Genomic DNA, 27597 nt, shown 5'->3' with positions numbered 1-27597 from the left:
CAACATGTATAAATACATCAGTGGTCCATATAGTGAACTCGGTGTAGATTTATTCACCCTGAGGTCACCACAGAGGACAAGGGGGCACTCTTTACATCTGGAGGAAAAGAAATGTAATCTCCAAACATGGAAAGGTTTCTTCACAGTGAGAGCTGTGAAAATGTGGAATAGACACCCTCAAGAGTTGCTTCTGGCCAGCTCAGTGGGTTGCTATAACAAAGGCCTGGATTCATCCTTGGATACAAAATATAACTGGATACTAACATTTATAGGTATTTATAGGTAAAGGTGATCCAGGGAATATCCAATTGCCTCTCAGATGAGGAAGGAATTTTTTTCCCTGCAGGAGCAAATTGGATCATGCTTTGCTGGGTTTGTTTGCCTTCCTCTGGATCAACTGTTGGAATAGGATTGTTTTTTTCAATGGTTGAACTGGATGGACTTTTTTCAGCCAGACTAACTATATATATGTATATTTTATTTCAGATTTTCAACGTTAAGGATTGTCCACTACTTTTGATAGCTGCACAATCATTGAAAATGAAAATGTTTCTTCTCAAGACATTCCTCCTTGTTGCCATCTGCTCTGCTTTGTGTGTATTTGCTCTATACATCAAATTGATTAGTCTTCGTGGATTTTATGGTAAGTGTTATTGGATGTGAGGTAAAGAGAAAATGAAAACAAAAGTATTTGTAGCTTTGACTATTTTGATATTTTAATTCCTTTATTGAATCACAATCTTAAATTCTTCTCACCAGATTCAGTATTTGTACTTTCCATATAGTTTCTTTTAAAGGTGTTTTTTATTAATAGCTAAACAATAGGAAAAGCATAATGGATATAGAAATTGATATAAATCCGGTTTCCACCAATCAGTCATACAGAATACAATCACTGACCACTTTATTAGGTACGCCTTGCTAATATCAGGTTGGACCCCTTTTGCCTTCATAACTGCCTTAACTCTTCATGGTATAGATTCAACAAGGTGTTTCCTCAGAGATTTTGGTCCATATTGACATGATTTACTGTTGCGTATCTATCATCTTGAACCAGTCTGCCCATTCCCCTCCAACCTCTGATATTAACAAGGCATTTTCATACACACAACTGCCGCTCACTGGACATTTTCTCTTTTTTGGACTATTCTCTGTAAACCATAGAGATGGTTGTGGGTGCAATTCCCAATAGATCAGCAAATTTTGAAATACTCAGACCAGCCTGTCTGGCACCAACAATGATGTCATGTTCAAAGTCACTTAAATCCCCTTTCTTCCCTACTCTGATGCTTGGTATAAACTTCAGCAAGTCATGTAGTAGCTTGTATTATGGGAATTTAACTTGGATAGGGTAAGGGGTGTATGAGATGCCCAATGGAACTGCAAACAGAGGCAACATCCTGGAACTATTTGCAAGTCTCTAAACTAATCTTGGAGAGCTCTTTAGCCTCTCCTGGTGTACCACCCCAGACCGCAGATAATCCTCTTCTTATCCAGCTGCCTGAGGGAATCCCTGGGCAAGGGGATCCAGTGCTTGCCACTTTATGATTAAACAGTCTCGGGTAAGGAGCTAATCGGGTTTTCCACCAGAGTGCATCTTTCCCCTTAACTGGCCCAGGGGGTGTAGGATTACTCACTCAGTCTCTGTCCTGTAAGCTGGTTTAGGTAGGTGGCTTCCTTCAGGCAGACTGCTGGACTGGCTCCTTGCCTGGCTATACAGGTGGTCCACGATGTGGGGGCCGACGAGGCTGAGTGATCTTCCTTCCAAGGTCCCAGGCTGTAAGTAGGCCCCTTCCCAGTGTGCCACCTCCCAGGTTCCTGCATCTCAATCTTCATGCTCCACCTGAACTCTCCTGCTCCTGAGCAGCCTCGGTCACTCTTAAGGGCTGTCCTGACCCTATGCCAAGCCTCCTGTTGGGGAATGGCCAGGATCCCTTGAGAACAAAGACCAGCTTCTCCTCACCCCCACCCACTGGGTTCTAGAGCCTCCTCCAAGTCTCTAGATCAGCGGGAGGTATCAGGGAACTGCTCTGCAGAGCCTCTCAGCCCTGACCCAAATTTGACCCTGCTGACTATTTCCCCAGGCTGCTAACTATCAAATCGAACACTAGCTCCCCCTGATTATCAAGAGGGACACTACACATCAATGCAAAGCATTTTGTCAGTCTTGTATGACTGTTGTATCTGTGAAAAGATAATAAAATATTTCAAAAGCATTTGAGTCAATGTCCTTACTGTTCAATATTAAAGCAGAACTTTTTTCCATGTCCTTGCTACTGATCTCTTACCTTCACTGAATATCTCCTCTATCTTCTGCTTCACTCAGTAGTTGCTTTGAAATAAGCTGATGATTTTCAAATAAAAAAGTTAATCCCCTGTGGTTTCCTGTTTTTAAGACCAGTGTCTGCTATGGAATTGCATCCAGCATGTTGAAAATGAAAAACTCAACATAGACAGCATTGGAGGTTAATTGGTCGCGGCCTCCTTATTACTGGTGTAAAATATGTGAACAACTTACATCATGTTATCAATAACCATTTAAACTTACTTTCAATAACATCAACCATTGAGAACAACCCAGCCACTACGACTCAGGTTGAAGATATATCCAAAAACATTTAAATCAACTGTCCCCCAAACGGCCAGTTTTGGTCAACCAACAAAACTGGCCCAACCCCTCCGCACCGCGGCCATATCCACTGCTGTTTGAAGATTAAAGTTCAATATGTCAAGGCCAATTTCTGACAGATGAAATCCATCTTCTCTATATACTGTAAACCCGGCACACCTCCTTCTAAGTCGACATGCCGAAAAGAAAAACCACCAATGGATGGCAAAAACTTTTCAATTGCTCGATTAACTCTCCTTCTGATTTTTTCAAAAGGAGAGTTAAGCCAAACTAATCTAGGAATAATTTCCAAAAATACCAACATCATATCCAGGCAGGACATCTGTAAACGATGCAGGTCATCTCGGATCTTGAAGATGAGATCCAGTGTTTTTATATTACCTATATAATTTCCCCCCACATGGAGAATAAGAACATTTGGGACTGGCCAATACTGAAATAATAAAGTCAGCTCTAAGATTAAATCTTGCCAACACATTCCTCTCCTGCGTGGCCAGAAAACGCATAGCAAAGGAGGATCGAAATTCAAATTTCCAGTATAGATTCGTCTTAAAGCTCTCCTTTCTGCCCAAAATATGAAAGAATGGCCAACAATCCGGATGGATAAGAACTGGCTTGAAATTAAAATAAATTGTTAGGCCAAATATATAATTTATAAGAGTCAGACTTCCATCTCCCAATTTTCTTAATGTTATTAGCATCAATGCCTAATCTAGCTGCCTCCATGGCAGCTCCTATATGGAATGAAGGTGATGTGAAATGCTTGTCGTTCAAATTTAAAATGTGCAGAAATTTTCTAAATACTGAGTTACATTGAAGTTTAGATAGGGGTGAACCTTTTTCATGAATAAACAACAACTTACTTGAATCTGGCCTCACTTTTAAATAATCTGGTAACAGAGCTACTGGGGAGAATCTGGAAATTAATTTAACCATAAAAAACTACCTGTTGCAACCTGGTCGGTCTTAGATCTGGAGAGAAAAATTCTTAATTTGGTTTGATCAATAAAAACATTAGTCAGCAACATACCTACCTGAGAACACTTGTTTGGCTGTAGCAGTTCAGAGATTCTAAAAGCTCCGAAGAAAAGTAATGAAAATACGACCTAAACAGGGACGGACTGACCATTTGGAAACTCGGCACTACCCAAGGGCCCGGGGTCAGTACGGGGCCCCATGAGATGCCCCTGGTACCTTTTTCATAGGCTTTTTTGAGTTTTGGCAAGGACACGGGGGCCCCATGATCCCCTATTGCTCGGGGGCCCCATGAGTTGTCAGTCCGCCCCTGGACCTAAACATCAAAGATCCATAAAAAGAAAAAACATTGCATATGGGTTGTTTGAAGCAGTTGTTGCAAAATTGTCGGTGTAACTGCTATTCTGGAATCCTTATGAACACGAGACTTTCTATATCCTTTTAAAGCCTGCCTAACCGATAAGAAATAATTGCACGCTGGGCGATTTTTTGAAAGAAGGAAATACCTGCCACAGTCTTATTTATATGAGCCCATGATAAGGATCAGGACAACAATGTTTCCAGGAATTGCAATAGAAGCTGCTCTGATTAATCTGAAGGAGGTAAATCCAATTCTCGAACAAAATTTTGCCATTGCAACCATGCCGCTGAATAGGCATCCAGAGTGGAAGAGGCAATGAAATTCCTTATGCTGGTCCCAACCAAACTTAAATTAGATCCCATATAATTGGTGGGCAAGGGACTCCCTTCTCGTCCGCAGTGGGAAAAAGGAACCTGAATCTGTGCATCTGCAAACGAGATAGAGAGTCTGCAATCTCATTTTATTTTCCTGGAAGATAATTAGCTTTTTGAAGATAGACAATTAAGTGCAAATAATACTCCAATACTGTCGGTGTTAAAAAGAATACGCTTATTCCGAAAATTTTCACCCCAAATTTCTATGGCTACCAAAATAGGAAAACATTCCAAAAGAGCTACGTTTTTTGTATATCCTTTAGCGTGCCATGTAGGGGGCCATGACTCTGTGCACCAGTGGGTTTTCCACAATGCCGCAAAACCCACTGATCCTGCTGCGTCAGTAAATAATCTAAAATCCTGATCACAAACAAAAGGATCTTGAAAAATAGCTCTACCGTTGAAGTGTTCTAAGAATTGTGACCACACTAGAAGGTCTTCTCTTAAATCTGAAGTCAGTCTGATATGAGAGGAAGGAGATTTTAGCCCAGAAATTGCCAAATAAAAACGTCTAGAAAAACACGGTCGATAGGCAAAATCCTGGCTGCAAAAGCCAATAGGCCAAGCAGGCTCTGTATGTTCTTTTAGGAGATCGTTTTCCTTCTTATCAGTCTATTTAATAAGGAAGATAGCTTAACAATTGTATCTCTAGGCAAACTAAATTCCATAGATATCGTATCTATGGTGATACCTAGAAAAATAATGTTGGTTGTAGGTAATATAGTCTTTTCTTGTGCTAGCAGTATATTGAATTCTTCACACGTATTCAAAAATGTATGAGTTATTGTGGCATTCCTAGAAGGAGCTACCCAGAAAAAGAAAATCATCCAAGTAACGAAGAATATTAGATGATTTTGAACGAGTCTGAACCACCCAATGCAGGAAAGTCGCAAAAGCCTTAAAATAGTGGTAAGAGATCGAACACCCCATTGGGAGGCATTTGTCAAAAAAGAAGCATTTGTCAAAATAGAAACCTAGGGAATAAAAGGATATTGGTTGTAACAGAAGTAAACTGAAATCTGACCTAATATCCGCCTTCGCCAGAAAGGAACCGAAACCAACCTCTCGAATTATTTGTAAGGCATCCTCAAAAGTCGAATAATGTACTGAGGCTGACTCTTCACTTATTTGATCGTTTAATGAATTTCCCTTGGTAAAAGATAAGTGGTGAATCAGCTTAAAAGAACTGGTTTCCTTTTTTGGAACGATCCCAAGGGAAGAAATTCTTAAATTACGGAATGGGGGGCAGTAAATGGACCCTCCACTCTACCGTCCTGTATTTCCCTAAGTATTTTGTCCCTTACTACTTCCGGGAATGTCGACACTGACTTTAAATTATTTTCAATAGTACAACCAATGCTTTGAAAAGGAGGGAGTAAAAATCCTTCACTAGGGGCGCGGGTAAAATCGTGGGAAAATCACGGTAAAATCGAAGGTAAAATCATGGCAAAATTGCAGGTAAAATTTCTGCAAAATCACAGGTAAAATCACGGATAAAATTGTGGCAAAATCATAGGCAAAAATGCAGCAAAATCGCAGGTAAATTCACAGGTAAAATAGCAGCAAAATCTGTTTGTTACGTGAAAAAACATGCTGCAATCATGGCAAAAATGCCCCGTATTTTCAGGTGCCATTGAAATGAACGGCACCTAAAGACGTTTTCACATTTTCACAGCGTGTTTTCAAATCCTACCCAGGCCAATTTTCAGGTTTCAGCGTTCTCACGCAGTCATGCAAAACTGTACCCAAACTAAAATTTAATCATTTTGTTCACACAACTAGAGCTTTCTTTTGGTGGTATTTAATCACCACTGGGGTTTTTATTTTTTGCTAAATTTTGAAAAAAAAAAACACGTTTCTTTGTTTCTGTTATAAAAGTTTGCAAATAAATAATTGTTCTTCCTAAATTTAGGCCAAGATGTATTCTGCTACATTTCTTTGGTGAAAATAACCCAAATTAGTATTTATTATTTAGTCTGTAGGAAAGTTATAGAGTTCACAAACTATGGGATATATCTGAAAATTGATCAATCCTGAAGTACTGACAGCCAATCTAATTTCTTGAGGTGCAAGAATGTCAGAACAGTACAGATAACCTCCAAATGACCACTTTTTGCAAAGTAGACAGTCCAACCTATTTCATAATAGGCATGGCGAGTTTTTTGAAGTTGTAATTTTTTTGTCATAATTTTTCAGAAAATGAAAAAAAAAAAAAATTATTTTCACTATTTATTTTACATAGTGCAGTAAAGCACCAGTATATAACTGGTGTGGCGGTGACCAGGAACACTGACTGGTGACAGTACGAAAAAATTGATAATTTTTTTTTTTTTTTTTTTTAATTTTTGTAGTATTTATTAATTTGTTTTCTTTTTTTAAGATATTAAACTACACACTATGACCAAAGTAGTATAATGTTATCATAGTAACATTGTACTACTTTGGGGAAGTGATCAGTATTTTTTTAATTTTTTTTACACAAGAATTTATTTGCTATAAGCAAGCATTTATCTGAATGAAATCGATTCATTCAGGTTTTTTTGTTGTGATTAGCTGTGATTGGCCACAGCTAATCACATGACACAGATGGGCTGTGATTGGCCCAGCCTGTGCATTTGATCGCTGTGACCATTCACAGCTAGACACACTAGTATACAATGGATGGCATGAAAGGAAGCCATCCATTGTATACAACTGTCATGTGACCTGCTGTGATTGGTCACAGCAGTTCACATGGTACTGGCAAAGGGGCTGGTACACAGATCTGTCATCAGCCGTGTCCAAGGGACACAGCCGGTGACAGATCTCGCCACAGCGTGGCCCTGCGGGCACGCGCAATGTGCGATCCGGGAAGGATGTCATATGAGGGATGAGAGGTTCGCCCGGCCTTCACTTTACTATAGGAAGTAGTTAAACATGTCCAGTAAAAATATGTATAAAATCAAATTTTGTCATAAATTTAGACCAAAATGTATTCTGCTACATGTCTTTGCTTAAAAAAAAAAATCCCAATACATATAAATTAATTGATTTACGTGAAAGTTATAGTGCCTACAAAAGGCGGTATAGATACTGGAATTTTTTTTCTTTAATACTGGCGGCGATCAGCGACTTGTAGCCGGAGTGTGGGACTGGGGCTGGCATTCTGACACTGGGAGGAACTGACTGTCACTGACATCCCCAGTGATACTAATACAGTGATCAGTGCTAATAAAAATAACTGTCACTGTACAAATGACACTGGGCAGGATGGGGTTAATATCGGAGACGTTCAATGGGTTAACTGTGTTAGCTTTACTGTGTCAGCACATTGCTTTGTATGGCTTGGCTATGCAGAGCCATACCGAGCAGGGTGCAAAAGCTGACGAGAGGGATGTGTTATTTTACATACAGATCTCTCCCCCATTAGTGATACTTAGTAATCGCCGGATGCTGGCAGGGAATCACTGGCCGGGACCCGATGTTCGACAGCTGAGGCTGCCAATGGGGGCGTGGGTAGGGTGTGCGCACGCCCCCTACCCGGAAATGCGAAATCATGTATATCTACATGATTTTGCGCAGCCCTGCTGCCCTGTAGCAGTATTTCTGCGGTTAATGGGGGGAGCCTTTAAATAGGGGATCCCAAGTCATTTAGGCACTTTTTGAGAATGTGGTGGGTTAGGAAAGGGAACTGTCTGGTTAGGGAAAGTGCTTAGCACAGGGAAAGGTTCAAGGTGAGTGAGTATACTGTAGTGTCCAGTGTTGGGAAGCATATTAACAACTCTACCCAGTGAGCCAGTACAAGTGTGCTTAGACAAGATCCTGCCACTCCTCCACAACAGGTCATCCTCTGGAAACCTGACTATGAAGTATATTACAGAGAGGTGAATTAAAGCTGCTTTTTTTTACATCAGTGTGCCCTAATGTTATTCTACTGCAAACATCATAAATCTGAACAATTCCTGTTGTAGCCAGGTGCTGGACTACAGTAATATGAAAATGGAGACATTGTCCTTTGTTATTATTATTATTATACAGGATTTATATAGCGCCAACAGTTTGCTCAGTTCTTTACAATATTTGTTCTCTCCCTCTACTGAGATACTGATGTTATGCTGCATCATCTTCCTCTGGCCAGCAGGAGGCGAGCTAAAGCCAAGCAAGCCCTTGACCTCTATGCAGAGCGTTGAGAATTTTGGGTGTTGTAGTTTGAGACAACAGCCATATAATGGATACACTATAATGGTTACAATGCAGATCCCAATATGCACTGTGCAGAAGGAGGAGTGGGGAAAGGATTTTTATTAAACTGCCCAGGAAAGTTGTTCCATCTGCCACTGGGGAAGTTAGAGAGAGAGAGCACATCTGTGGAGAATCAATAAATTCAAGAATTTTAAGAGCATTCACAGAGTTGCGGATCCTTTTCCTGTATGATTATGTTCACTGCTGTGCGACTGTTTATTACGCACCTGTCAGCTCAGAAGGATTGGTATGCACTACCTACCTATTTACAGTTAGAGAGAGAGAGCACCTCTGCCTGAATATCCGCCTGACAGTTGGAGACCATACCAGTGGAGATCTGAGCTTGAAACTGGGATTGAAGACATCCGGGGGCAGCGCAGCACTGCCCACATCACAATACCTGCACATAGAGAATGGAGTGTTTACTCACCCTTTGCTTCACATCGCTGATCCCCTGAGGCTACCTTCTAGAGATAGAGGTCACTGCAGCATCCCAGGGACTGGTGAGAGGGCTATTCACCCACTGCTGATACTGCTAGCAGGGACTGATCCACTCAGAGCAGGACACCAAGTGTACCCAATCCATACTTCACCCTAGGCTGTACGTATTCAAAACCTAGACTGCTCCTATACCACATTATACCGAACCTTTACCGCATCTGAAGCACTTCTATCTTGCCCCTGCAGACTATATAGTACCTTTACTGTACCTCTACTGCAGGCAGGTTAATTGGAACTGTCATTAAGTGCACCAACACTCTTAAAGGGCCCCAACAATAGTTGTCAGAAGAACATCTCAAAGGACTGCCCCCCATAATAATTATTTTGCAAGCCCCATTGTTCCCCTGCCCCCACTGCTACTATCCTCCTTTTCTTTTGGACAACGCTTGCTCAGTCGGTCTAGGACCAGCATCACCACCATAAGTACACTCTGGCAGCATAGTTCCAGCACTTGGCAGATTAAACTTTACTACTGCCAAATATCAGCTTATGCCTAGACTTTACTGTTAGCCACTTTGTATGCTAAATTGTGTTATTAACATTATTAATCCATTTTGTGCTTGCCTAGTTACCAACCATATTGGGTGGCAATATATCAAAGCGACATTAAACCTTTGTGTTTTGTTACTAAAATAACAAACATTTCTACTTACCTTCTCTGTGCAATGGCGTTCCAGAGAGCAGCCTAGGTCATCTTCTGGGGTCCCCTGCCAGTGCTCCAGGCTCCTCCTCTTTGGCAGGTGCCCCCCATGAAAAGCCATGTTTCATGGAGGCACCTGTGCATGCTCGCTCCCGAGCCACCTGTCTGCGACCATTGACACAGAGCTTGGCCCTGCCCCCCAATGGCTTCTGCTGCTATCAGTCTTCCCAGAGAGGAGGGAGACAGCGGTGAGAGCCACTGCTCTTGTGCACATCTCTGGATCAGATTGGGCTCAGGTAAGTATTAGGGGGGCTGGGGCAGATTCTGCAGCATAGAAGGTTGAACCACCTGAAGTTTGCCTTTACTACCTGGTTTGGTGCTTGTTTTCTTGGATATAGCCCAGCAGTAGCACTACTTCTATGATTTCCTGTGATATTGTATGTTTGTACACTCAGCCTGGTATGTTAGAGAGATTTTTTCGGAAAAGGTAGAGGCAAAGAACAGAAGACCCATCCTCATCAGCCACTTTTATGGGGGTTGCGCTACACTCTAAAACTTCTATGGTGTTAAATGTCTGTGTACGTGTAGTTCCTCCTGAGCAGGTACCTAATGTGAGGTCTCATCTACAGGTAACCCATTGCTTCGTATGTGAGTTTATTCATCTGTAAGCCCTCATGCACACGGGATGTTTTGGTAATGCTGGAAACGTTACCTGTGTAAAGTCACGTTAAAAATGTGAGTTTTTTTAGATTTTTTTAGCGTTTTTGCAGTAGCGTTTAGCTGCGTTTTTTAGGGGTTTTTTTCCCACGTTTGCATTTTTTAACCAAAAAAAATGTATTTTTTTGGTTAAAAAAAGTCCAAAAATGCCAGTTTGTAGCGTTTTACCTCGTTTTGCCACGTTTTCCAGCGTTAGAGAATTTTTACAGCTAAAAAACTCCTCTAGAAACCCACTGGTCCAGCCAAAAATCGTTGATTACAGTCTATGTGTGCATGGACACATAGCATAACATGCAAGGGGGATTTACTAGCTGTAGAAAAAAACGTCCAAAGCCAAAAACAGCCACTTTAAAAACGTCCAGTGTGCATGAGGACCAGGGGCGGACTGACAACTCATGGGGCCCCTGGGCAATAGGGGATGATGGGGCCCCTGTGTCCTTGCCCAAACTCAAAAAAGCCTATGAAAAAGGTACCAGGGGCATCTCATGGGGCCCCCTACTGACCCCGGGCCCTCGGGCAGTGCCCGAGTTTCCAAATGGTCAGTCCGCCTCTGATGAGGACTAATGCTTGATTAAAAGGTGTTTGCCAGATAGCGATGGTAGGAGGGTCAGGGGATGTTTTAGCATAGAAGAAGCAAAGGAGTTTGGTATATTTAGGCATATCAGATCATAATATCATCTAAATAACCCAAAATACAGTTTCCATGTAGTTACCCTAACATTGCCTGAACAGATATACAGTCATGGCCAAAAATATTGGCACCCCTTCATTTCTGTCAGATAATGTACCACTTCGTGCCCAGAAAATCGTTGCAATTACAAATGTTTAGGCATTCTCATGTTTATTTCTTTTGTTTGTAATGGTATGACAAAAAGTGGAGAAACAAAAAGCCAAATCTGACACCTTCCATGCAAAATGGACTCGACAAAATTATTGGCACCTTCTCAAAATTGTAAGAAATAATTGCATTCTAAGTTTGTGATGCTCCTGTAATTTGTAATTAAACTGACAATATAGAAATCACACCGGCAACCAGTTAAAATGGTGAAAAATTTACTTAATAATAAAAATTGAGTGGTTATACCAGGATGATGCCTGCAGCTACAGGCATTATCCTGGTATAGTTTTTTTCAGCTGACGGGCAATCCTAGCAGCTGGATGGATCATCTTTACAAGCAGCAGGAAGGGACATCCCCCCTCGCCACCTTCCACAGCTTACTTTGGCTCTCCTATCCCACCAGGGAACCCAAGAATGCAGCCGGCAGTTCTGCTGGCTGACCATAGAGCTGATCGGAGACCAGAAAGGCTCCAATCATCTCTGTGGTCTAAGAAACCGGAAGCTACCAGCATTTCATCATTTCAGTAAACAGAGATTGCACCATGCATGTGGTTTAATACTGCGCGCATCAGATCAAGGGCACTCATTCTAGCACTAGACCTCCTGTGTAAATCTAAAGTGGTAACCTGTAAAGGCTTTTGAAGTGTCACCTATGGATATTAAAAATGTATGTCGTTTGTTGTTGATGCACGGGCGTGCGCAATTTTAAAGCATGTCATATTTCGTATTTATTTACTCATCTTTTATATCTTATCAAATAATTGGGCAATATATTGTATTTTCAAAAAGTTAGCATTTAAAAAATGCTACGCAAATACTGTGTGACATAAAAAATTGCAACACCCACTGTTTTATTCTCTAAGGTCTCTGCTTAAAAAAAACATATAATGTTTGGGGGTTCAAAGTAATTTTCTAGCAAAAAAATGTTTTTTCATGTCAGAAAAGGCTTGGTCTTCAAGTAGTTAGCAGAGTGGGCGATGTGTGGCGTAAGCTTCTAACGTTGGCCCCTAAATGCCAGGATAGTAGAAGCACCCCCCCAAAATGACCCCTTTTTGGAAAGTAGACACTCCAAGGGGTACAGTGAGTATTTGCAGACCTCATTTGTTGCCACAAGTTTTTGTAAAATGAAGAAAAAAGTGAAAATTATTTTTTTATTTTCTTTTTCAAAATCCTGTGACAAAATAATTATATCTGAAAAATACCCACAATGCCTCTGTAGCACTAACCTTGTAAGGAGCGCTGTGTAGTGGGTATCCCTAAGCCTCTCTCCGCACAGCCAGGCAACAGGTATTTCTCACACAGACTTGCATCCAAAGACAATGACTAATCCATGGGCTTGGTTTTGTTTTTTAATTAGAGGAAATCAACTTTGATAGGGAAATAGGGATTATTGGATGCCCAGTTTGGCTTGAAACAATGGAAGGGGGGCACTTCCTTCCTATGTACAAAGGCAGATCCTGGACTGTTCTTTTCCAGGAAGGCATCAGTTGTTGCGGATCAACTGCGGTGCTCTGTAACAGGTCCAGGTTGGAAGCCTGAGCAGTGGTACTGCAAGAGTGAACCAGGAGACTATTTTCATTTAATTTTGTGCGTGAAGTGATGGTGGAAACCCCTATGAGGGCAACCATTTTTTGGAACTTTTTACTTTCTCCTTGAAATAAAAGTGTGCTAACAAACCCTAAAAAAGGCTTATCTGGCTGGAAAAATAATTCAAAAGCACTACAGTTGACCAAAACCCCATTATATCATAATGGTCATATCGCTATTTAGTTTTTTACATCTTCTGAAATACTTGCTTGTTTATAATGCAAAACAAAGTGGCAGGAAGCTGTAATTTAGTGGCTTCTAAGAAAATGATTTCTAGGAGCATTAGCTGGAAGTTCAGGCAGACAGGGGAACTGGACAAATCTGGCCATTTAGTTTGCCCATTTGGGAAGCCGTGTTAGTTTTCTGCCTCATCTGACCAGAGCACCTTCTTCCACATGTTTGCTGTGTCCCCCACATGGCTTCTCGCAAACTGCAAACAGGACTTCTTATGGCTTTCTTTTAACAATGGCTTTCTTCTTGCCACTCTTCCATAAAGGCCAGATTTGTGGAGTGCACGACTAATAGTTGTCCTGTGGACAGATTCTCCCACCTGAACTGTGGATCTCTGCAGCTCCTCCAGAGTTACAATGGGCTTCTTGGCCTCTTCTCTGATTAATGCTCACCTTGCCCGGCCTGTCAGTTTAGGTGGACGGCCATGTCTTGGTAGGTTTGCAGTTGTGCCGTACTCTTTCCATTTTCGGATAATGGATTGAACTGTGCTCCGTGAGATGCTCAAAGCTTGGGATATTTTTTTTATAACCTAACCCTGCTATAAACTTCTCAACTTTATCCCTGGTCTGTCAGGTGTGTTCCTTGGGCTTCACAGAACAGTTGTATTTACACTGAGATTAAATTACACACAGGTGGACTCTATTTACTAATTAGTTGATTTCTGAAGGCAATTGGTTTTACTAGAGTTTATTTAGGGGTATCAGAGTAATGGGTGCTGAAAACAAATACACGCCACACTTTTCAGATATTTATTTGTACAAAATTTTGAAAACCATTTATCATTTCCTTCCATTTCACAATTATGTGTCACTTTGTGTTGGTATATCACATAAAATCCCAATAAAACACATTTACATTTTGATTGCAACACGACAAAATGTGGAAAATGTCGAGAGGTATGAATGCTTTTCCAAGCCACTGTATATGACTCCCTTTGTGTTGTAAGTGATATAATTGTACGTAGTTACAGAGTAGATAAGATTGGACAAAGGTCCACCCAATGCAACGTGTGTGTGTGTATATGCTTGTTTTCTAAGAGTATACATGTATGTTGTACTCATCAATGAAGACATCTACAGTACATGTTTTGTCTGCCTGTAATGATCCCTCTGCAATTTCAGTTTAAACCTCCTTTCCTCCAGTCTTAAATTGTGACAACATGTCTTTGTTTGTGACCTAGGGTTAACTAGTTGTTGGTGCCTTACAGTCACCATTAAATAATTTGCAGATAGCTATAATTTCTCCTTTTAAAGGAGAAGTAGGGCCAAAGGTCTTTTGGGCCTACTTGTATGGATAACAGGAGTGCGCTTCATTCTGGATTCCTGTGATCCAAAGAAGTAGGGCCAAAAGAGTTTTCAGCCGACAGTGGGCTAAAGCCAGCTGTCTGCTGATGTCACTCGGCTGGTTCAAAGCTCTTTAAAGTTGGGATCCACCAAAATACCTGGACCAGCAGCTGGCTCAGCCTCTCAGCACGCCCACTATCCTGCGCAGCACTCCAGTGAGTGCTGGAGGGGCAGAACAGAGAGCCAATGACTGATAGTCATCGGCTCTCTGCTCTGTGAAGACTGAGAACTGAGCAAGCAGTGGTCTTTGATTGCTAAGTTTCCAGAGCAGAGGTAGAGGGGGAAAGCTGCAGCTGGGATTGGTGCTGCAGCAATCCAGGTGAGTATAGTTGTACAGCACTACCCCCTCAGGATCCGCTGGATTTGAAATTGGTCCCCCTAAGCGCTGCACAGCCAGGCGACATGCATTTTCCACACTTTGCATACTTGGAGTCAGTAAACAGTCCTTGAACTGTTTTTTTGTTGTTTTTATTGGGGTTACAACTTGAGGTCTAGGGGTTTGCAGATGTGGGCCTCCTCCACCCTTTTCCAGAAAGTTCTTCAGTTCAGTTCAGTTCTGGTGAACTCCTGCCTCGCTCCTAGGCTGACTCATCTCACGCTTCTACCCAGCCTCTATCTAAAAAAAAAAATAACAACAAAACTTATCTAGCCAACCTAGAGGGCATTACAGCTGTCTGTTTTTTAGATTCATATACTTATCTTTTAAGTAAGAATGAATAAATATAGGTGGCGGACACACTTGGTGGATTTCGTTTGAATTTTTTAATCATTACTATTATATATTTTTGGACTTTATATGTTTGATATGATTTTGTTTTGATGTTTTTGGGAGTTTTACATGTTTTATTATATTTTAATATATTTTTGTCACGGTTATTTAATTTAATATATTTTTTTAGATTTGTTTACTAGCGCAGTCTATGTATTTTTGTACTTATCTTTTAAGTGCCTTCTCTCCAAGGTAAAGAATTTTAATTTACTAAACCTGGCCATAGATGGGTAGTTTTTTTTCATTCAGCCAGTAATCTGAATAAAAGTTTATGTACAGGTTCCTCCACCTGCACTCTCCCCCTGTATTCTGACAGCAGAGATCAGGAGCTAAGGTACCCAATACAGGGAGAACAGCACACACAGAGACAAGGAGTTATCAGTTCTTTTATTTAGATAGTATCAACACGTGCAGTGATTAATATGATTAGTATGATTAATAATTCACTCAGAACAGTCACAGACAGTGTGCTGATGCAAACATTAATGGCACAGGTACTATTAGAAGGCAACCAAAGTATGGTAAGCAGAGGTATTTCTTCAGGCTCGCAGTAAGGCACAATACAGAAGAGGCCTACTTTATCGGGACAGAATTTGCTGGAGGGATGGTTGACTGACTCAATACAAGACTCAGCTAGCGGCTGTCAGAAACTTATCAAGGAGATTGTGGCAGTGTCTCTATGCTTTCTCTCCTTGTGCAGGAACCTTTCTCTAATTCTATTTTACTCTCCCTAACAAGCAGGTTCCTGTTCCTAGCCTATTCACGAACAGAATGCATGCAAACCCCATCAGGGATCAAAGATGGTCATGGAAGGTTACTAGGGTTGCAGCTCCAATAGGATAGCTACTCTCCCTGTGACACCTATGGAGGCTGCAGAGGAACAATGTTTCTCTACTGCATCTGCACAGTGGCAAAATGCCACCTGATGGAAGGAGTGAGAACCACACCTGCCTACACTCCCAACCCCCCTACCCCAAATACACACACACTTAACAAATGCAGTTCTCAGCATATGACAAAATCACAGTGAACAGTGAGATATTGCACAACACACAACATAATCAGAAACATTAGCTATTTTACTCTCCACAGCAGGAGGGTTCCTTTCCCCAGCCTATGCACTCACAAAATGTGCTCCAAACCCCAGTAAAGTTCCATGTCCAAGATGGCCACTGAAGGTTACCAGGGATTGCTGTGTCCAATAGGACAGCTGCTCTCCAATAGGACAGCCGTTGCTCAACTTGAAAGTCCATGTGGGTCCAGTGCAATGTGTGCAGTGCTTGGGAGGCTCCTGACAGCCACAATAGCAGCAAGAGTTGTAGACTGACACACGCTGGAGGAATCCCAATACTTCTTTATTTAACACAGGATTAAAAAAAACAAATGTCCTTCCTTGCTTACATGTTTCAGCCCTGTGTGGGCCTTAGTCATAGCCAGTGACTATGACTAAGCCTACACAGGGCTGAAACATGTAAGTGAGGAAGGATACTCACTCTCCCTTTGATGCCTATGGAAACTTCAGAGGAACAATATTCCTCTGAGTGTCCACACCATCTTCACAGAGGCAAATGATACCTGCTGGAAAGAGTGAGAACTTCACCGGCCTACACACTGACAGAGGTTTTGCAGTATGTCCCTTCAGCAGAATTCAATCAAACAATCGACTTCTGTCAAGCAGGTTCATCCACACACTGAAATTCAGCCAGGTCCTGTTGAATTTCGATCCATCTATGGACAGCTTTAGTCTGTCCTGAGGTCCCCCTATTCCACTTATTAATTTTGATGCCCTTCGCTGGATTCTCTTTAGCTCAAGGGCATCCATTCTGTTAATCTGTGACCAAAACTGAACTACATACATAAGATGAGGCTGAACCATCTCAGAAGAGGGACTAAATATGCTTATGAGCTCATGTCATTCAACAGCATTAAACCCTTTAGATATTTGCAGGAACATTGGCGACTCCCATCCCTTAATATTTTCCATTACATTCAAATACACCATTATATCCCCAACTTCATTAAATGTCTGCCAGACTCTCCCAAATGCTTAACTCCATTTGAAAACTGCTGTGGTAGACCCTTTCCTGAAAGGCCTAATGTATGATCTACTGTATATGCAGCCTTAATGGATACCATGAGTGGTCGCTCACTTTTCTATGTCCCCAAGTGGGAAGTCGACCTAGGCAAAACAGATCAATCTGCCTGGAACCAAATCTGGTTGGATTCTTCTAAGTGTTCTCAGAGCATATTCACCCAGGAGAATGCTTACAAACTCCTCTCACCTTGGTGTGGGTAGCCAAATTTGCCTTCTCTGCATCTCCTCTGTGTTTTTGGGGATTCAAGGCACTGGACAACCTCCTCCATATTTGGTGGACATAACATTTTGGCCCCAAGTCTATGCAATGATGTGAATGGTCTTAAATGTTTCTCTTGTATGCAACCCCTCAGAAGCATTCCTGCATACATCAATCCTGTGCTTGACCAATGTCCAGAGCAACAGTTACATCAACTGTTCTTTAATTTTGCTGAAGTTAAGCAGCTGCTCATGGGAATCATGGTTCTAGAGAAGCTCATATCTATACTTATTTTTGAAGATTTGTGACTCATGGATAACTTATAATGACCATTTAAATTTGGACCATACTCTATTCTCCATATGATTGTCTGAATGGGCATTGTGTTGTGCAATGGGCTGGCCTGCAGGGGACCCCTTCCCTTGCTCTTTCTTTCCTCTCTGCCATCTGCCGAGGTTTTTGGGTGGATACTCTTTACACCCCCCCACCTTTAAACCCTCTCTTGGGATCTGGAATATCTTCCTCCTCTCATCACCCTCACCAAGGCAAGTGCCTCAGTAGGCATAATTTGTCGCCAATGGAGCATCTCCCAGGTCAAATTGAAATTGAATATGTACACTTACCTGTACTTTATAGTTTGAGTTTTGATATTTGTAGTGTAACTTCTACTCTGTGTGGTAGACCTATTGTATTTTCTTTCCTCTATACCCTTATTGAAAACAAAGAGAAATTAACCACACGGGACTTTTTCGGCAGAATAAAATGTACGAATGTATAAAATATAAAAAAAAAATAATCTTTATTCCAAAAAATAGTAAAAGACCCAATTAGGTCAATAAAAAAAAGCTACAATAGAGCAACTCATTACAAGGCATTCAACATTATACAATGTGCCAATACAAATACCCTGACATTCTGCTGTACACCAAAGAGAAAACTGTCATTCAAGCTTGGTCAGTGTCGGTGGTCAGCAGAAGAATCCTAATGCCTTTCGGAACCCATGTTTTCTTCTTCAGGGGATAATAAAGATGTGTGAGGTCTATAATGCAATCATAGCAATACATCAGAAACATTGTAAATTCCATGCAGAAAATATGTCAAAACCAAAAAACATAAAAGAAAACTGGTACCTGATGGCACTTACATTCTATAATGCGAAACAGATTAGACTCTGAAAATAATCACCAGGACTGTATGTTAGTGCCTCATCTAAGGGAGATATGCCTCAGTACACCATGCATCCTCAAGGACAACACAGAAATATCTGGAATTATGATGGATTAAATATAACGGGGTTTTGAAAACCCTTTACACTAAATAACTATGTAGCATCTTCATGTTAAATAGAAAAAGGAATAACATGTACTGAGCATATTAAATAAGAGTTGGAAGATAGCAATGCTAAGTTAATGAGATAGCAGATCATTAAAAACAAGTCCAATAAAAAAATATATAGCCAAACTGCTCTAGGAGAAGTAAATGTAGCAGAGGGTGATGCTTACCAATGAAAGTGGTGCAATGCTGCAACCTTTCAGAGTGTGCTCATCCAGACAAAAATAAAATTACACTTTATTGAATTGTAATGCACAAAAACACAATATAATAAGGAATTGTTTGGTAAAATATAAAAGATGCTGTTATGCCAAATAAAAAAGATACCCAATATGTCACGCTGTAAAATTTAAATTTAAAACTACGGTACCTAAAATCTCCATAGGTGACGCTTTAAAAGCCTTTCAGGTTATCAGTTTAGAGTTACACAGGATATCTGGTGCTAGAATTATTGCTGTCGCTATAACATTTGCAGAGATAACTCACATGTGGTGTGAACACCATTTAGGTATGCTTACGCGACCTATAAATGCATTCCCCTTTGCGAGCTAGCACTGGCAGAGGGGGGTGCTTTAAAAATCATTTTATTATTTGTTTAATTTGAATTTTTTTATTAATTTTTTAATCACTTTTATAGCTATCACAAGGGATTAATAACCTCCCTTGTGATAGCTGGAGCAGTGACTGGTCATTTTTATTGTATATTAGACCCCAGATCTCTCCTCTGCTTCAAACCATCAAATCAAACCCAGATCGGGTTGATCTGATGCTTTCACAGGCCAGTAACAGTCTGTTTAGAAAGTGGAAGTGACAAAATACTCTTCGCTTCCCGTTCATAAACCATAGAGATGATAAGGGATGTTCCAGTCCTCGGTCATCTCTATGGTCAACTGGCAGAAGCGCCCCTGAGGGGACAGGAGAGCCCGAGAAGATGGCAAGAGCATGACAAGTTAGATATCTACTTGGCACAATATCATCTTTTATATTTTACCAAACAATTGCATATTATGTCTTTTTGTGCATTAAAATAGATCCTTGATATACATTGTGATATGTGGGGAAGTCCAGATCACCAGACAGATATGTTGGTAAAGGCAGACAGTATTTATTTTTTCAAAAGGTAAACAAAAAATAGCTTACTTTCAGCATGAAAAAAAAACAAAACAGTCCATCAACCTCGGGTATCAAGGAAACTTTAGCTCACCACCAGGAAAACCTTGTCCAATAACAGGGTTTGAATTTCCTGCCTACACCAAGGGTCCTAAGGAGGGTCACCACAGCTCAGCAGTGTCTCAGTAGTTTACACTATACACAGCTCCTTTCTGCAAGTGTGTCCTGCTCCACACCACACCCAATGGACACCTGCTGAATAACACCTGCCCTTTTCGGCTTTCTCTTGCAGGTGGGTTAACCTTTTCAGGACCACAGTACCTGTAGTCAGGGTTGGATTCCCTTTCCTACCCAAAATCTCTCACAGCCTTTGAATTCTGGGTCCCATATAAGAGGAGCTGCTCAACTTGCATGGGGGAGAGCCTCTGAGTTATCTAAAGTGCTTCTTTTCATCCTTCTTAAAGGGACCACAACCCCAATAATGGGGACACATATCTATCATTCAGGACCCATTCTCTTTGTTCTGTACAACATCCAGACTCTTTTTTTTATTTTTTAATATCAGAACCACATTTGCACTGCGCCAATTTGTTTTACCATTCCAGTTATAAAGGTGTCTTTAATCAATAGCATCTTGGCTATCACTGAGCTAAACTCCCTGAGGACCTGTGGGTGCAAGCCATCAGGTCCTGGTGATTTGCATATATTTAGCTTTTCAAGTCTGCTTTAACCCCATCTTTTAAGAGCCAAAAGAGTACTTTCCTCATGTTGGTATTAGCATTTCTATTCTGTTTCCTCTGTGTTCTTTGTTAATACCATTTGATCCTAGTTAGTTTCACTTAACAAGGAGCACAACTTGTTGAAATTTTTTTTTTTTTTTTTTTTTTTTAATTTAGAGTTCTAGTGGTACCCACATGTGTCTTTTTCCTGTAACTCACATACAATGAAATTACACTGTGGTTACAAATGCCTATGTTTTCCTTAACTTGCACATCTGAAATGAGCTCTGTATTATTAGAAGTCACCAGATCTAGCACTGCATTTTTTCTAGTTTGGGCTGCTAACATTTGACCTATTAGAAAATTATCCAGCAAAGTGTTCATGAACTGGCAAGCCTTAGTTGAGTATGTAGTAGCATTTAGCTAGCGCAATTGATAATTTCCACCAATTTCTAACTCTCCGTGTCTTTTTCTACACTGTGTCTCTGTATTAAGTCACATGGCCATCTTGGTAGATGAGTAGGGCTTTGGTTCCTTATGTAAGAGCTGTCTCTCTGATATCTGGTGATATAACAACTGTTACGGTAATATTCAGGTAATATTCAAGAAGATGTCTACAGAATTAATGAAGCAGAAACAGGGAGGACCTTGTACCACATCTCTTACAGATGTTTTCTAAGATTTTAGTTTTAGTTTGGTTCCATCATAAATATAAACTAAGTGTGATACAAACAGTAATATCTAATAATTCTTTATTTCTTTATTTACTATTCCAGACTCTCTGCAGCCTGCAGTGGTTTACGAACACAGAAATTCCATTGTGAACGTTATTTGTGCACAGAAAAATCATACTAATGTCTCCTTTCCACTGAATAGAAAATTTGCTAAGCAATTGTACGTAGAACACAGCCATAAGTTAATCTATTGTGAGGTGCCAAAGGTAGGCTGTTCCAATTGGAAAAGGATCATTCTTCTTCTTAATGATTCATCGGGGCGTACAGTAAATGAACTTAGACATTATCAGGTTCATTCATCACCTTTTCTGTTAAAATTAAGCTCATTTAACTCCGCCAAGCAGAAAGAACTACTCTCCAGTTATACCAAAGTAATGTTTACTAGGGATCCCTTGGAGAGGATCGTTTCAGCATATAGAGACAAATTTCTTCATGATGATGATGTCTACTACAGTAGAACCATCGCTAATTACATCAGAAGAAGACTTAAACTCAAAAACAATCACACAGAAACAATTACTTTTAGAGAATTTGTCAGTTTTATTGTTGTAGAAAATCCAGAACATAGAGACGTTCATTGGAGGCCAATGTATCAGCTCTGTGATCCATGCAAAATCCAATATAACATTATTGGCAAGTTTGAAACCCTAAGTCAGGATGCAGATTTTGTTTTGAAGACTATTAGAGCACCAACGAATCTAAAATACCCAAGCATGAAACATCACTCAAACGATAGCCGTACTAATGAAGAAATTACTAGACAGTACCTGGAAATGCTACCTTACGACCTGCTTGCACAACTTCTGAACATTTACAGTACTGACTTTTTCATGTTTGAGTATGACCACTACAAGACTTTACAGGATGAATTTTTCAAGATGAAATAGAATGGATGAAGGGTATATCAGGGATATATCTGTCAAGCTATTTCTGATATAAAATTATCAATGATATGAATATCAATGGCATCTGCAATCTAAGTTCACATCTACTCATTTCAAGCATTCAGCTGATCCAGAACTGAAAGACTTTGGGGGATCATTTTCAAGACAATACGAGAAGCTTATTTGCACTCCAAACAAACCAAGACACCTTACTCCTTTAGTGAACAATGAGTTAAATTTGCTGTTCAAACAAAAGCAGAGAAAAAATACTCTCTAAATGTAAACATATTGAAACATATGAACATTGTTGAAGGAAAGACAATTACACATCTTCTGTTTGCCATGCATTAGCAGATGCAAATCACCAACCAGTTTTATCACTTGGAAAATCCCAATTCTATGCATCACTCTATGTCTAGCCCAGCAAGAAACAAAAATGTTTTTTGTATATTCATCATAATATCAGCTACTCTCATTCTCAATCTAAAGAACTGAGTTTGCACACCACAAATCGTTAACAGAGTCAAACTTCTCTGTAACTTCTTTGCAAATGAAAAAATCCAGAGAGGGGTCAAATCAGAGTGAACTGAATTTATTCCATCATTGACTTCAGAATAAAACAGAATAGAGGCCTCCTGAACCCCACTGAAATTGGAAAAAAACTGTAAAGTGGTTAAACACTTTCCAACTTACTTAGCTACAGTGCATTATACCATATGAAGGACTAAATCATGACAAGAATCATTTTATCAAGTATATGTATTATTGTAACACTCAAAAATAACAATTAAGATTCAATGGTATGAATGATTCAGAAAGGTGAGGGAAATTGTGATGCAGTAGTTACCAAGATGTCTTTTGAGGGTCAATAATCATTACCTCAAAATTGATATCCTGATCAGTCATGAATCATTCGCCAATATTACATGATTACAATGACATAACATTCAAGATATAAAACCACAAGTAATATTATCCACACTGGGTGTGATAATCCTACACTATATTGCCAAAAGTATTGGGACGCCTGCCTTTGCACATGTGAACTTTCATGGCATCCCAATCCTAGTCTGTAGGGTTCAATATTGAGTTAGCCCACCTTTTGCCGCTATAACAGCTTCGACACTTCTAGGAAGGCTGTCCACAAGGTTTAGGAGTGTGTCTATGGGAATGTTTCACCATTCTTCCAGAAGTGCATTTGTGAGGTCAGACTATGATGTTGGACGGGAAGGCCTGGCTCGCAGTCTCAGATCCAATTTATCCCAAAGGTGTTCTATTGGGTTGAGGTCAGGACTCTGTGCAGGCCAGTCAAGTTGCTCCACCCCATACTCCCTCATCCATGCCTTTATGGACCTTGCTTTGTGCACTGGTGCGCAGTCATGTTGGAACAGGAAGCGGCCATCCCAAAACTATTCCCACAAAGTTGGGAGCATGAAATTGTCCACTTAAAATGTATTGGTATGCTGATACCTTAAGAGTTCCCTTCAATTCAACTAAGGGGCCAATCCCAAACCCTGAAAAACAACCCCACACCATAATCCCCCTCCACCAAACTTTATACTTGACACAATGCATCAGGCAAATATCGTTCTTCTGGCAGCCGCCAAACCCAGACATGTCCATTGGATTTCCAGACAGAGAAGCATGATTCATCACTCCAGAGAGCACGTCTCCACTGCTCTAGAGCTGAGTGGCGGTGTGCTTTGCACCACTGCATCTGATTCTTTGCATTGGTGATGTAAGGCTTGGATACAGCTGCTCAGCCATGGAAACCCATTCATGAAGCTCTCTACACATTGTTGTGCTCATCTGAATGCCACACGAAGTTTGGAGGACTTTAGCTATTGACTTTGCAGACAATTAGCGACTTCTGCGCAATGTGCGCTTTAGCATGCGCTAACCCCACTCATTTTACGTGGTCTACCATTTCGTGGCTGAGTTGCTGTTGTTCCCAGTTGCTTCCACTTTGTTATATTACCACTAACAGTTGACTGTGGGATATTTAGTAGCAAGGAAATTTCACGGATGGACTTATTGCACAGGTGGCAACCTATCACAGTACCACACTTGAATTCACTGAGCTCCTGATAGCGACCCATTCTTTCACAAATGTTTGTAGCAGCAGTCTGCATGCCTAGGTGCTTGATTTTATACACCTGTGTCCATGGAGGTGATTGGAAAACCTGAATCCAAGGTATTGGAGGGTTGTCCCAATACTTTTGGCAATACAGTGTATATACATTTATGAGGGTAATACAGTATCTAAAAATTGATCAATCCTGCTGTACTGATGGCCTATGTCATTTCTTAAGGCCCAAAAATATCAGGACGGTACAGATATCCCCCAAATTACCTCTTTTTGGAAAATAGACTGAGGTATTTAGTAAGAGGCATGGTGAGTTTTTTGAAGTTGTTATTTTTTTGTCATAATTTTGTGGAAAATGAAGAAATTAAAACCAAAATTCACTTTTTTTTTACATACTGTCACCACTGTGGTACAGCGTCATTATCTAACTGGTGTGGCAGTGATCAGGGACAATGTCTAGTGACAGTATGAAAAAAAACCTTTTTTTTATTGGATTTTTTTTATGATTTTTTTTTTATTACACACTGTGACCAGAATAATATAATGTTACCATAATAACACTGGGGAAGTGATCAGTATTTTTTTCACATTATGATTGCTTATAGCAATGCATTTCATTGCTATGTACAAGCATTTTACTTTTTACTTACTGTCACCAGTGCAGTACAGCACAACTGGTGTGGCTGTGATCAGAGATACTGACTGGTGACAATACAAAAAACAAAAAAAAAAATTAATATTTTTTTCAATTTTTTTTACTTACATTTTTTTATTTTTTTCTAATTTGTTTTACAACACACTGTGACCGTAGTAACATTGTACTACGCTGGGGAAGTGATCAGTATTTTTTTTGTACACATTATGATTGCTTATAGCAATCAATTTCAATGCTATCACCTAGCATTTTACTGAATTAAATTGATTCATTCACTTTGTTTTGTTGTGTATCGCTGTGATTGGCCACATCTAATCACATGACACAGATGGGCTGTGATTGGCCCAGTCCATACCATGTTAACACTGTGACCAGTCACAGCTAGCAACACAATTGTAGACAATGGATGGCATGAAAGGAAACCATCCATTGCTTACAATTGTCATGTGGCCTGCTGTGATTGGACACAGCGCTCACATGGTATCGACTATGGGCCAGTACACAGATCAGTCACCTGTTGTGTCCCATTGAGGGATGTTGACTTTAAATGTATGCAGCAAGTGGCTGGATTCCACTCACAGATCAATCCAACGACAGCATGATATAGTAAAGGCTGATTGTTTTGTTTGATGGAACAGGTAAACATGGAAGGTCATCTGGCTGATCCAATGATGTCACAGGTCCTTCCTTTTCTCCTGTCGTGGGTGAATCTTCCTCTTGGACCGAGTGGAATTCACGCAAAGATGTATGAGCACTAATTAGTGCAGTAGTACACTAAACCCAAGCTGCGTAATAAGTAAAATACTGTGTTCCATATTGATTCAATACAGAACGCAGATAGCACCATATTTAGCAAATTGATACCTAGCAGCTTTGGTTGCTGGGACGCAGACAGCACATGTCACCTGGTGTCTTTTGTTGCTGGGATGCAGGCAGGTCATTCCACCTAGGGTCCTTGCCTGCATTACACAGACTAGTACATTACACAGATTACACAGACAGACTACTACAAATACACAGACTAGTACATTAACTAGAAAAGCTACAATTTCTGGGGAAATTGTGTAAAGTGTTCTTGCCTCCACCAGTAGTCTACAACTGGAGGGGGCGGAGTAACTGGGTGGAGTGGCTTGAGTAACTGTTGTGTGGTTGGAGTGGCTGGAGTAACTGTGAAAAGGTTGGACTGGGCAGAGTAATTTTATGGAGTGGGCAGAGTAACTGTGTGGAGTGTTTGGAGTGAGTAAAGATAGTAAACATTACACTAACCAATTGATTGATCAAAGTGCACATGGCAAGCTTGATAAAGTGAGAAATGCATTTCAACTTTTCATTATTTATATAGCACATTTAATTGCAATGTTGTTGCCCAAAGTGCTTCACAGTTACATTAAAACATACATTTATAAAAACATTAGCAGCATTATCACCTCAAATACTCTCTACTGTAGAAAACGTATTTCCAAACCTTTAACCAGAAGCCGTCCAAACTGTCACGAATTCAAAATTAGATTTCAAATAGGGCAGAGAAGAGCGGTTAAAAACAAACTGCTCCAAATTGCTCACTTCACTGGCATCTTCAAATGGTTCTAGTTTTAAAAACTATAAATCCTACACCGAAGAGTTTTATATTGTGAGAATCACAAGACCCAGACCTACATTTTGATGCATAGTATGTCTCTGAAATATTAAAAATGAAGGCACAGTCGCAGTTTAGAAATTGCCCTTCAAATTTGAGGTGGCTAGAGTGGAGTTTCAATGAATGTCAATGGGCGGCATGAGTTGCAAACAAATGGTCATATTGTCAAAACTATCAGGACTATGGCTTAGCTATGGACATTTTTAACGGCAGGAGGGATAGCTGAACGTTTTGATATAAGATATGTGTAGGTGGGCTTGAAAATGAGGGAGTGATGGCAGTTTAGAAATCATGTCCTGATTTTTCATCTCACACTCTAGCTTTTGTCAGTTTGTCTAGTTATGAACATTCCGCCATTCATTCCTATGGGACCAATTTCACCACAAAAACGCCAATATTTCGTGAACCATTTGGTGAAATGTTCCACAAGGTAATAGCACACCAATCGGGAACAATCCGCACGTTTTGGTATATTACTGTCTATGTAGTGTAAAAACTGTGGGAGGAGTTAGGGTGGTAAATTTGGCTATAATAATAAGAATATATATGTGAGATAACAGTGAGTGGTCTTGCCATGCAAGAACACTTAATTATACTAATTACCATAGAAAAATAGTTTTTTCTGAGTTGTAATTTATTTGTCACAATTTTTTGGAAAATGAAAAAATTTAATAAAATGTGTTTTTTCACTTTTCTTTTTAATATATCATCACCAGAGCAGTACATTGTCATCATATGACTGGTGTGGCTATAATCAGGAACACAGACTGGTGAAAGTAATGAAGATATTTTTCACACTATAATAGCTTATTACAGTGATGATCATTGTTAGAAACTTATTTTTATGAATGGCATCCATTCATGTGCAATTCTTAACAAATGTGATTGGCCAAAACTATCACATAGTACAGGTACACTGTGATAGGTCCTGCCTGTACCATGTGATCACTGTGACCAATCA

At 40.2% G+C, this 27597-nt stretch overlaps 1 protein-coding gene across 1 annotated transcript; it reads left to right on the top strand.

Annotated features, from left to right (window-relative positions):
- The first annotated feature begins 510 nt into the window (after positions 1-510).
- Positions 511-27328, top strand: LOC149460042 (carbohydrate sulfotransferase 9-like). The gene is made up of 2 exons (XM_089680263.1): positions 511-643; positions 21418-27328. Exons 1-2 carry the CDS (start codon positions 541-543, stop codon positions 22260-22262), a joined length of 948 nt encoding a protein of 315 aa, XP_089536389.1. The 5' UTR covers positions 511-540; the 3' UTR covers positions 22263-27328.
- Positions 27329-27597: the final 269 nt, after the last annotated feature.

Source organism: Staurois parvus, unplaced genomic scaffold (assembly GCF_062004578.1).
Source record: "Staurois parvus isolate SC_StPar_1 unplaced genomic scaffold, SC_StPar_1.0 ptg000237l, whole genome shotgun sequence".
NCBI classification, from domain to species: domain Eukaryota; kingdom Metazoa; phylum Chordata; class Amphibia; order Anura; family Ranidae; genus Staurois; species Staurois parvus.
The sequence above is the reverse complement of the archived record's forward strand: the minus strand, read 5'-3'. Positions and strand labels throughout refer to the sequence as shown.

What these genes read in the sequence shown, in the direction of transcription:
- LOC149460042 (XM_089680263.1), top strand. Translation starts at nt 541, where the DNA reads ATGAAAATGTTTCTTCTCAAGACATTCCTCCTTGTTGCCATCTGCTCT. An exon ending in TAGTCTTCGTGGATTTTATG is followed by an intron (nt 644 to 21,417) that starts GTAAGTGTTATT and finishes TTACTATTCCAG; the next exon opens with ACTCTCTGCAGCCTGCAGTG.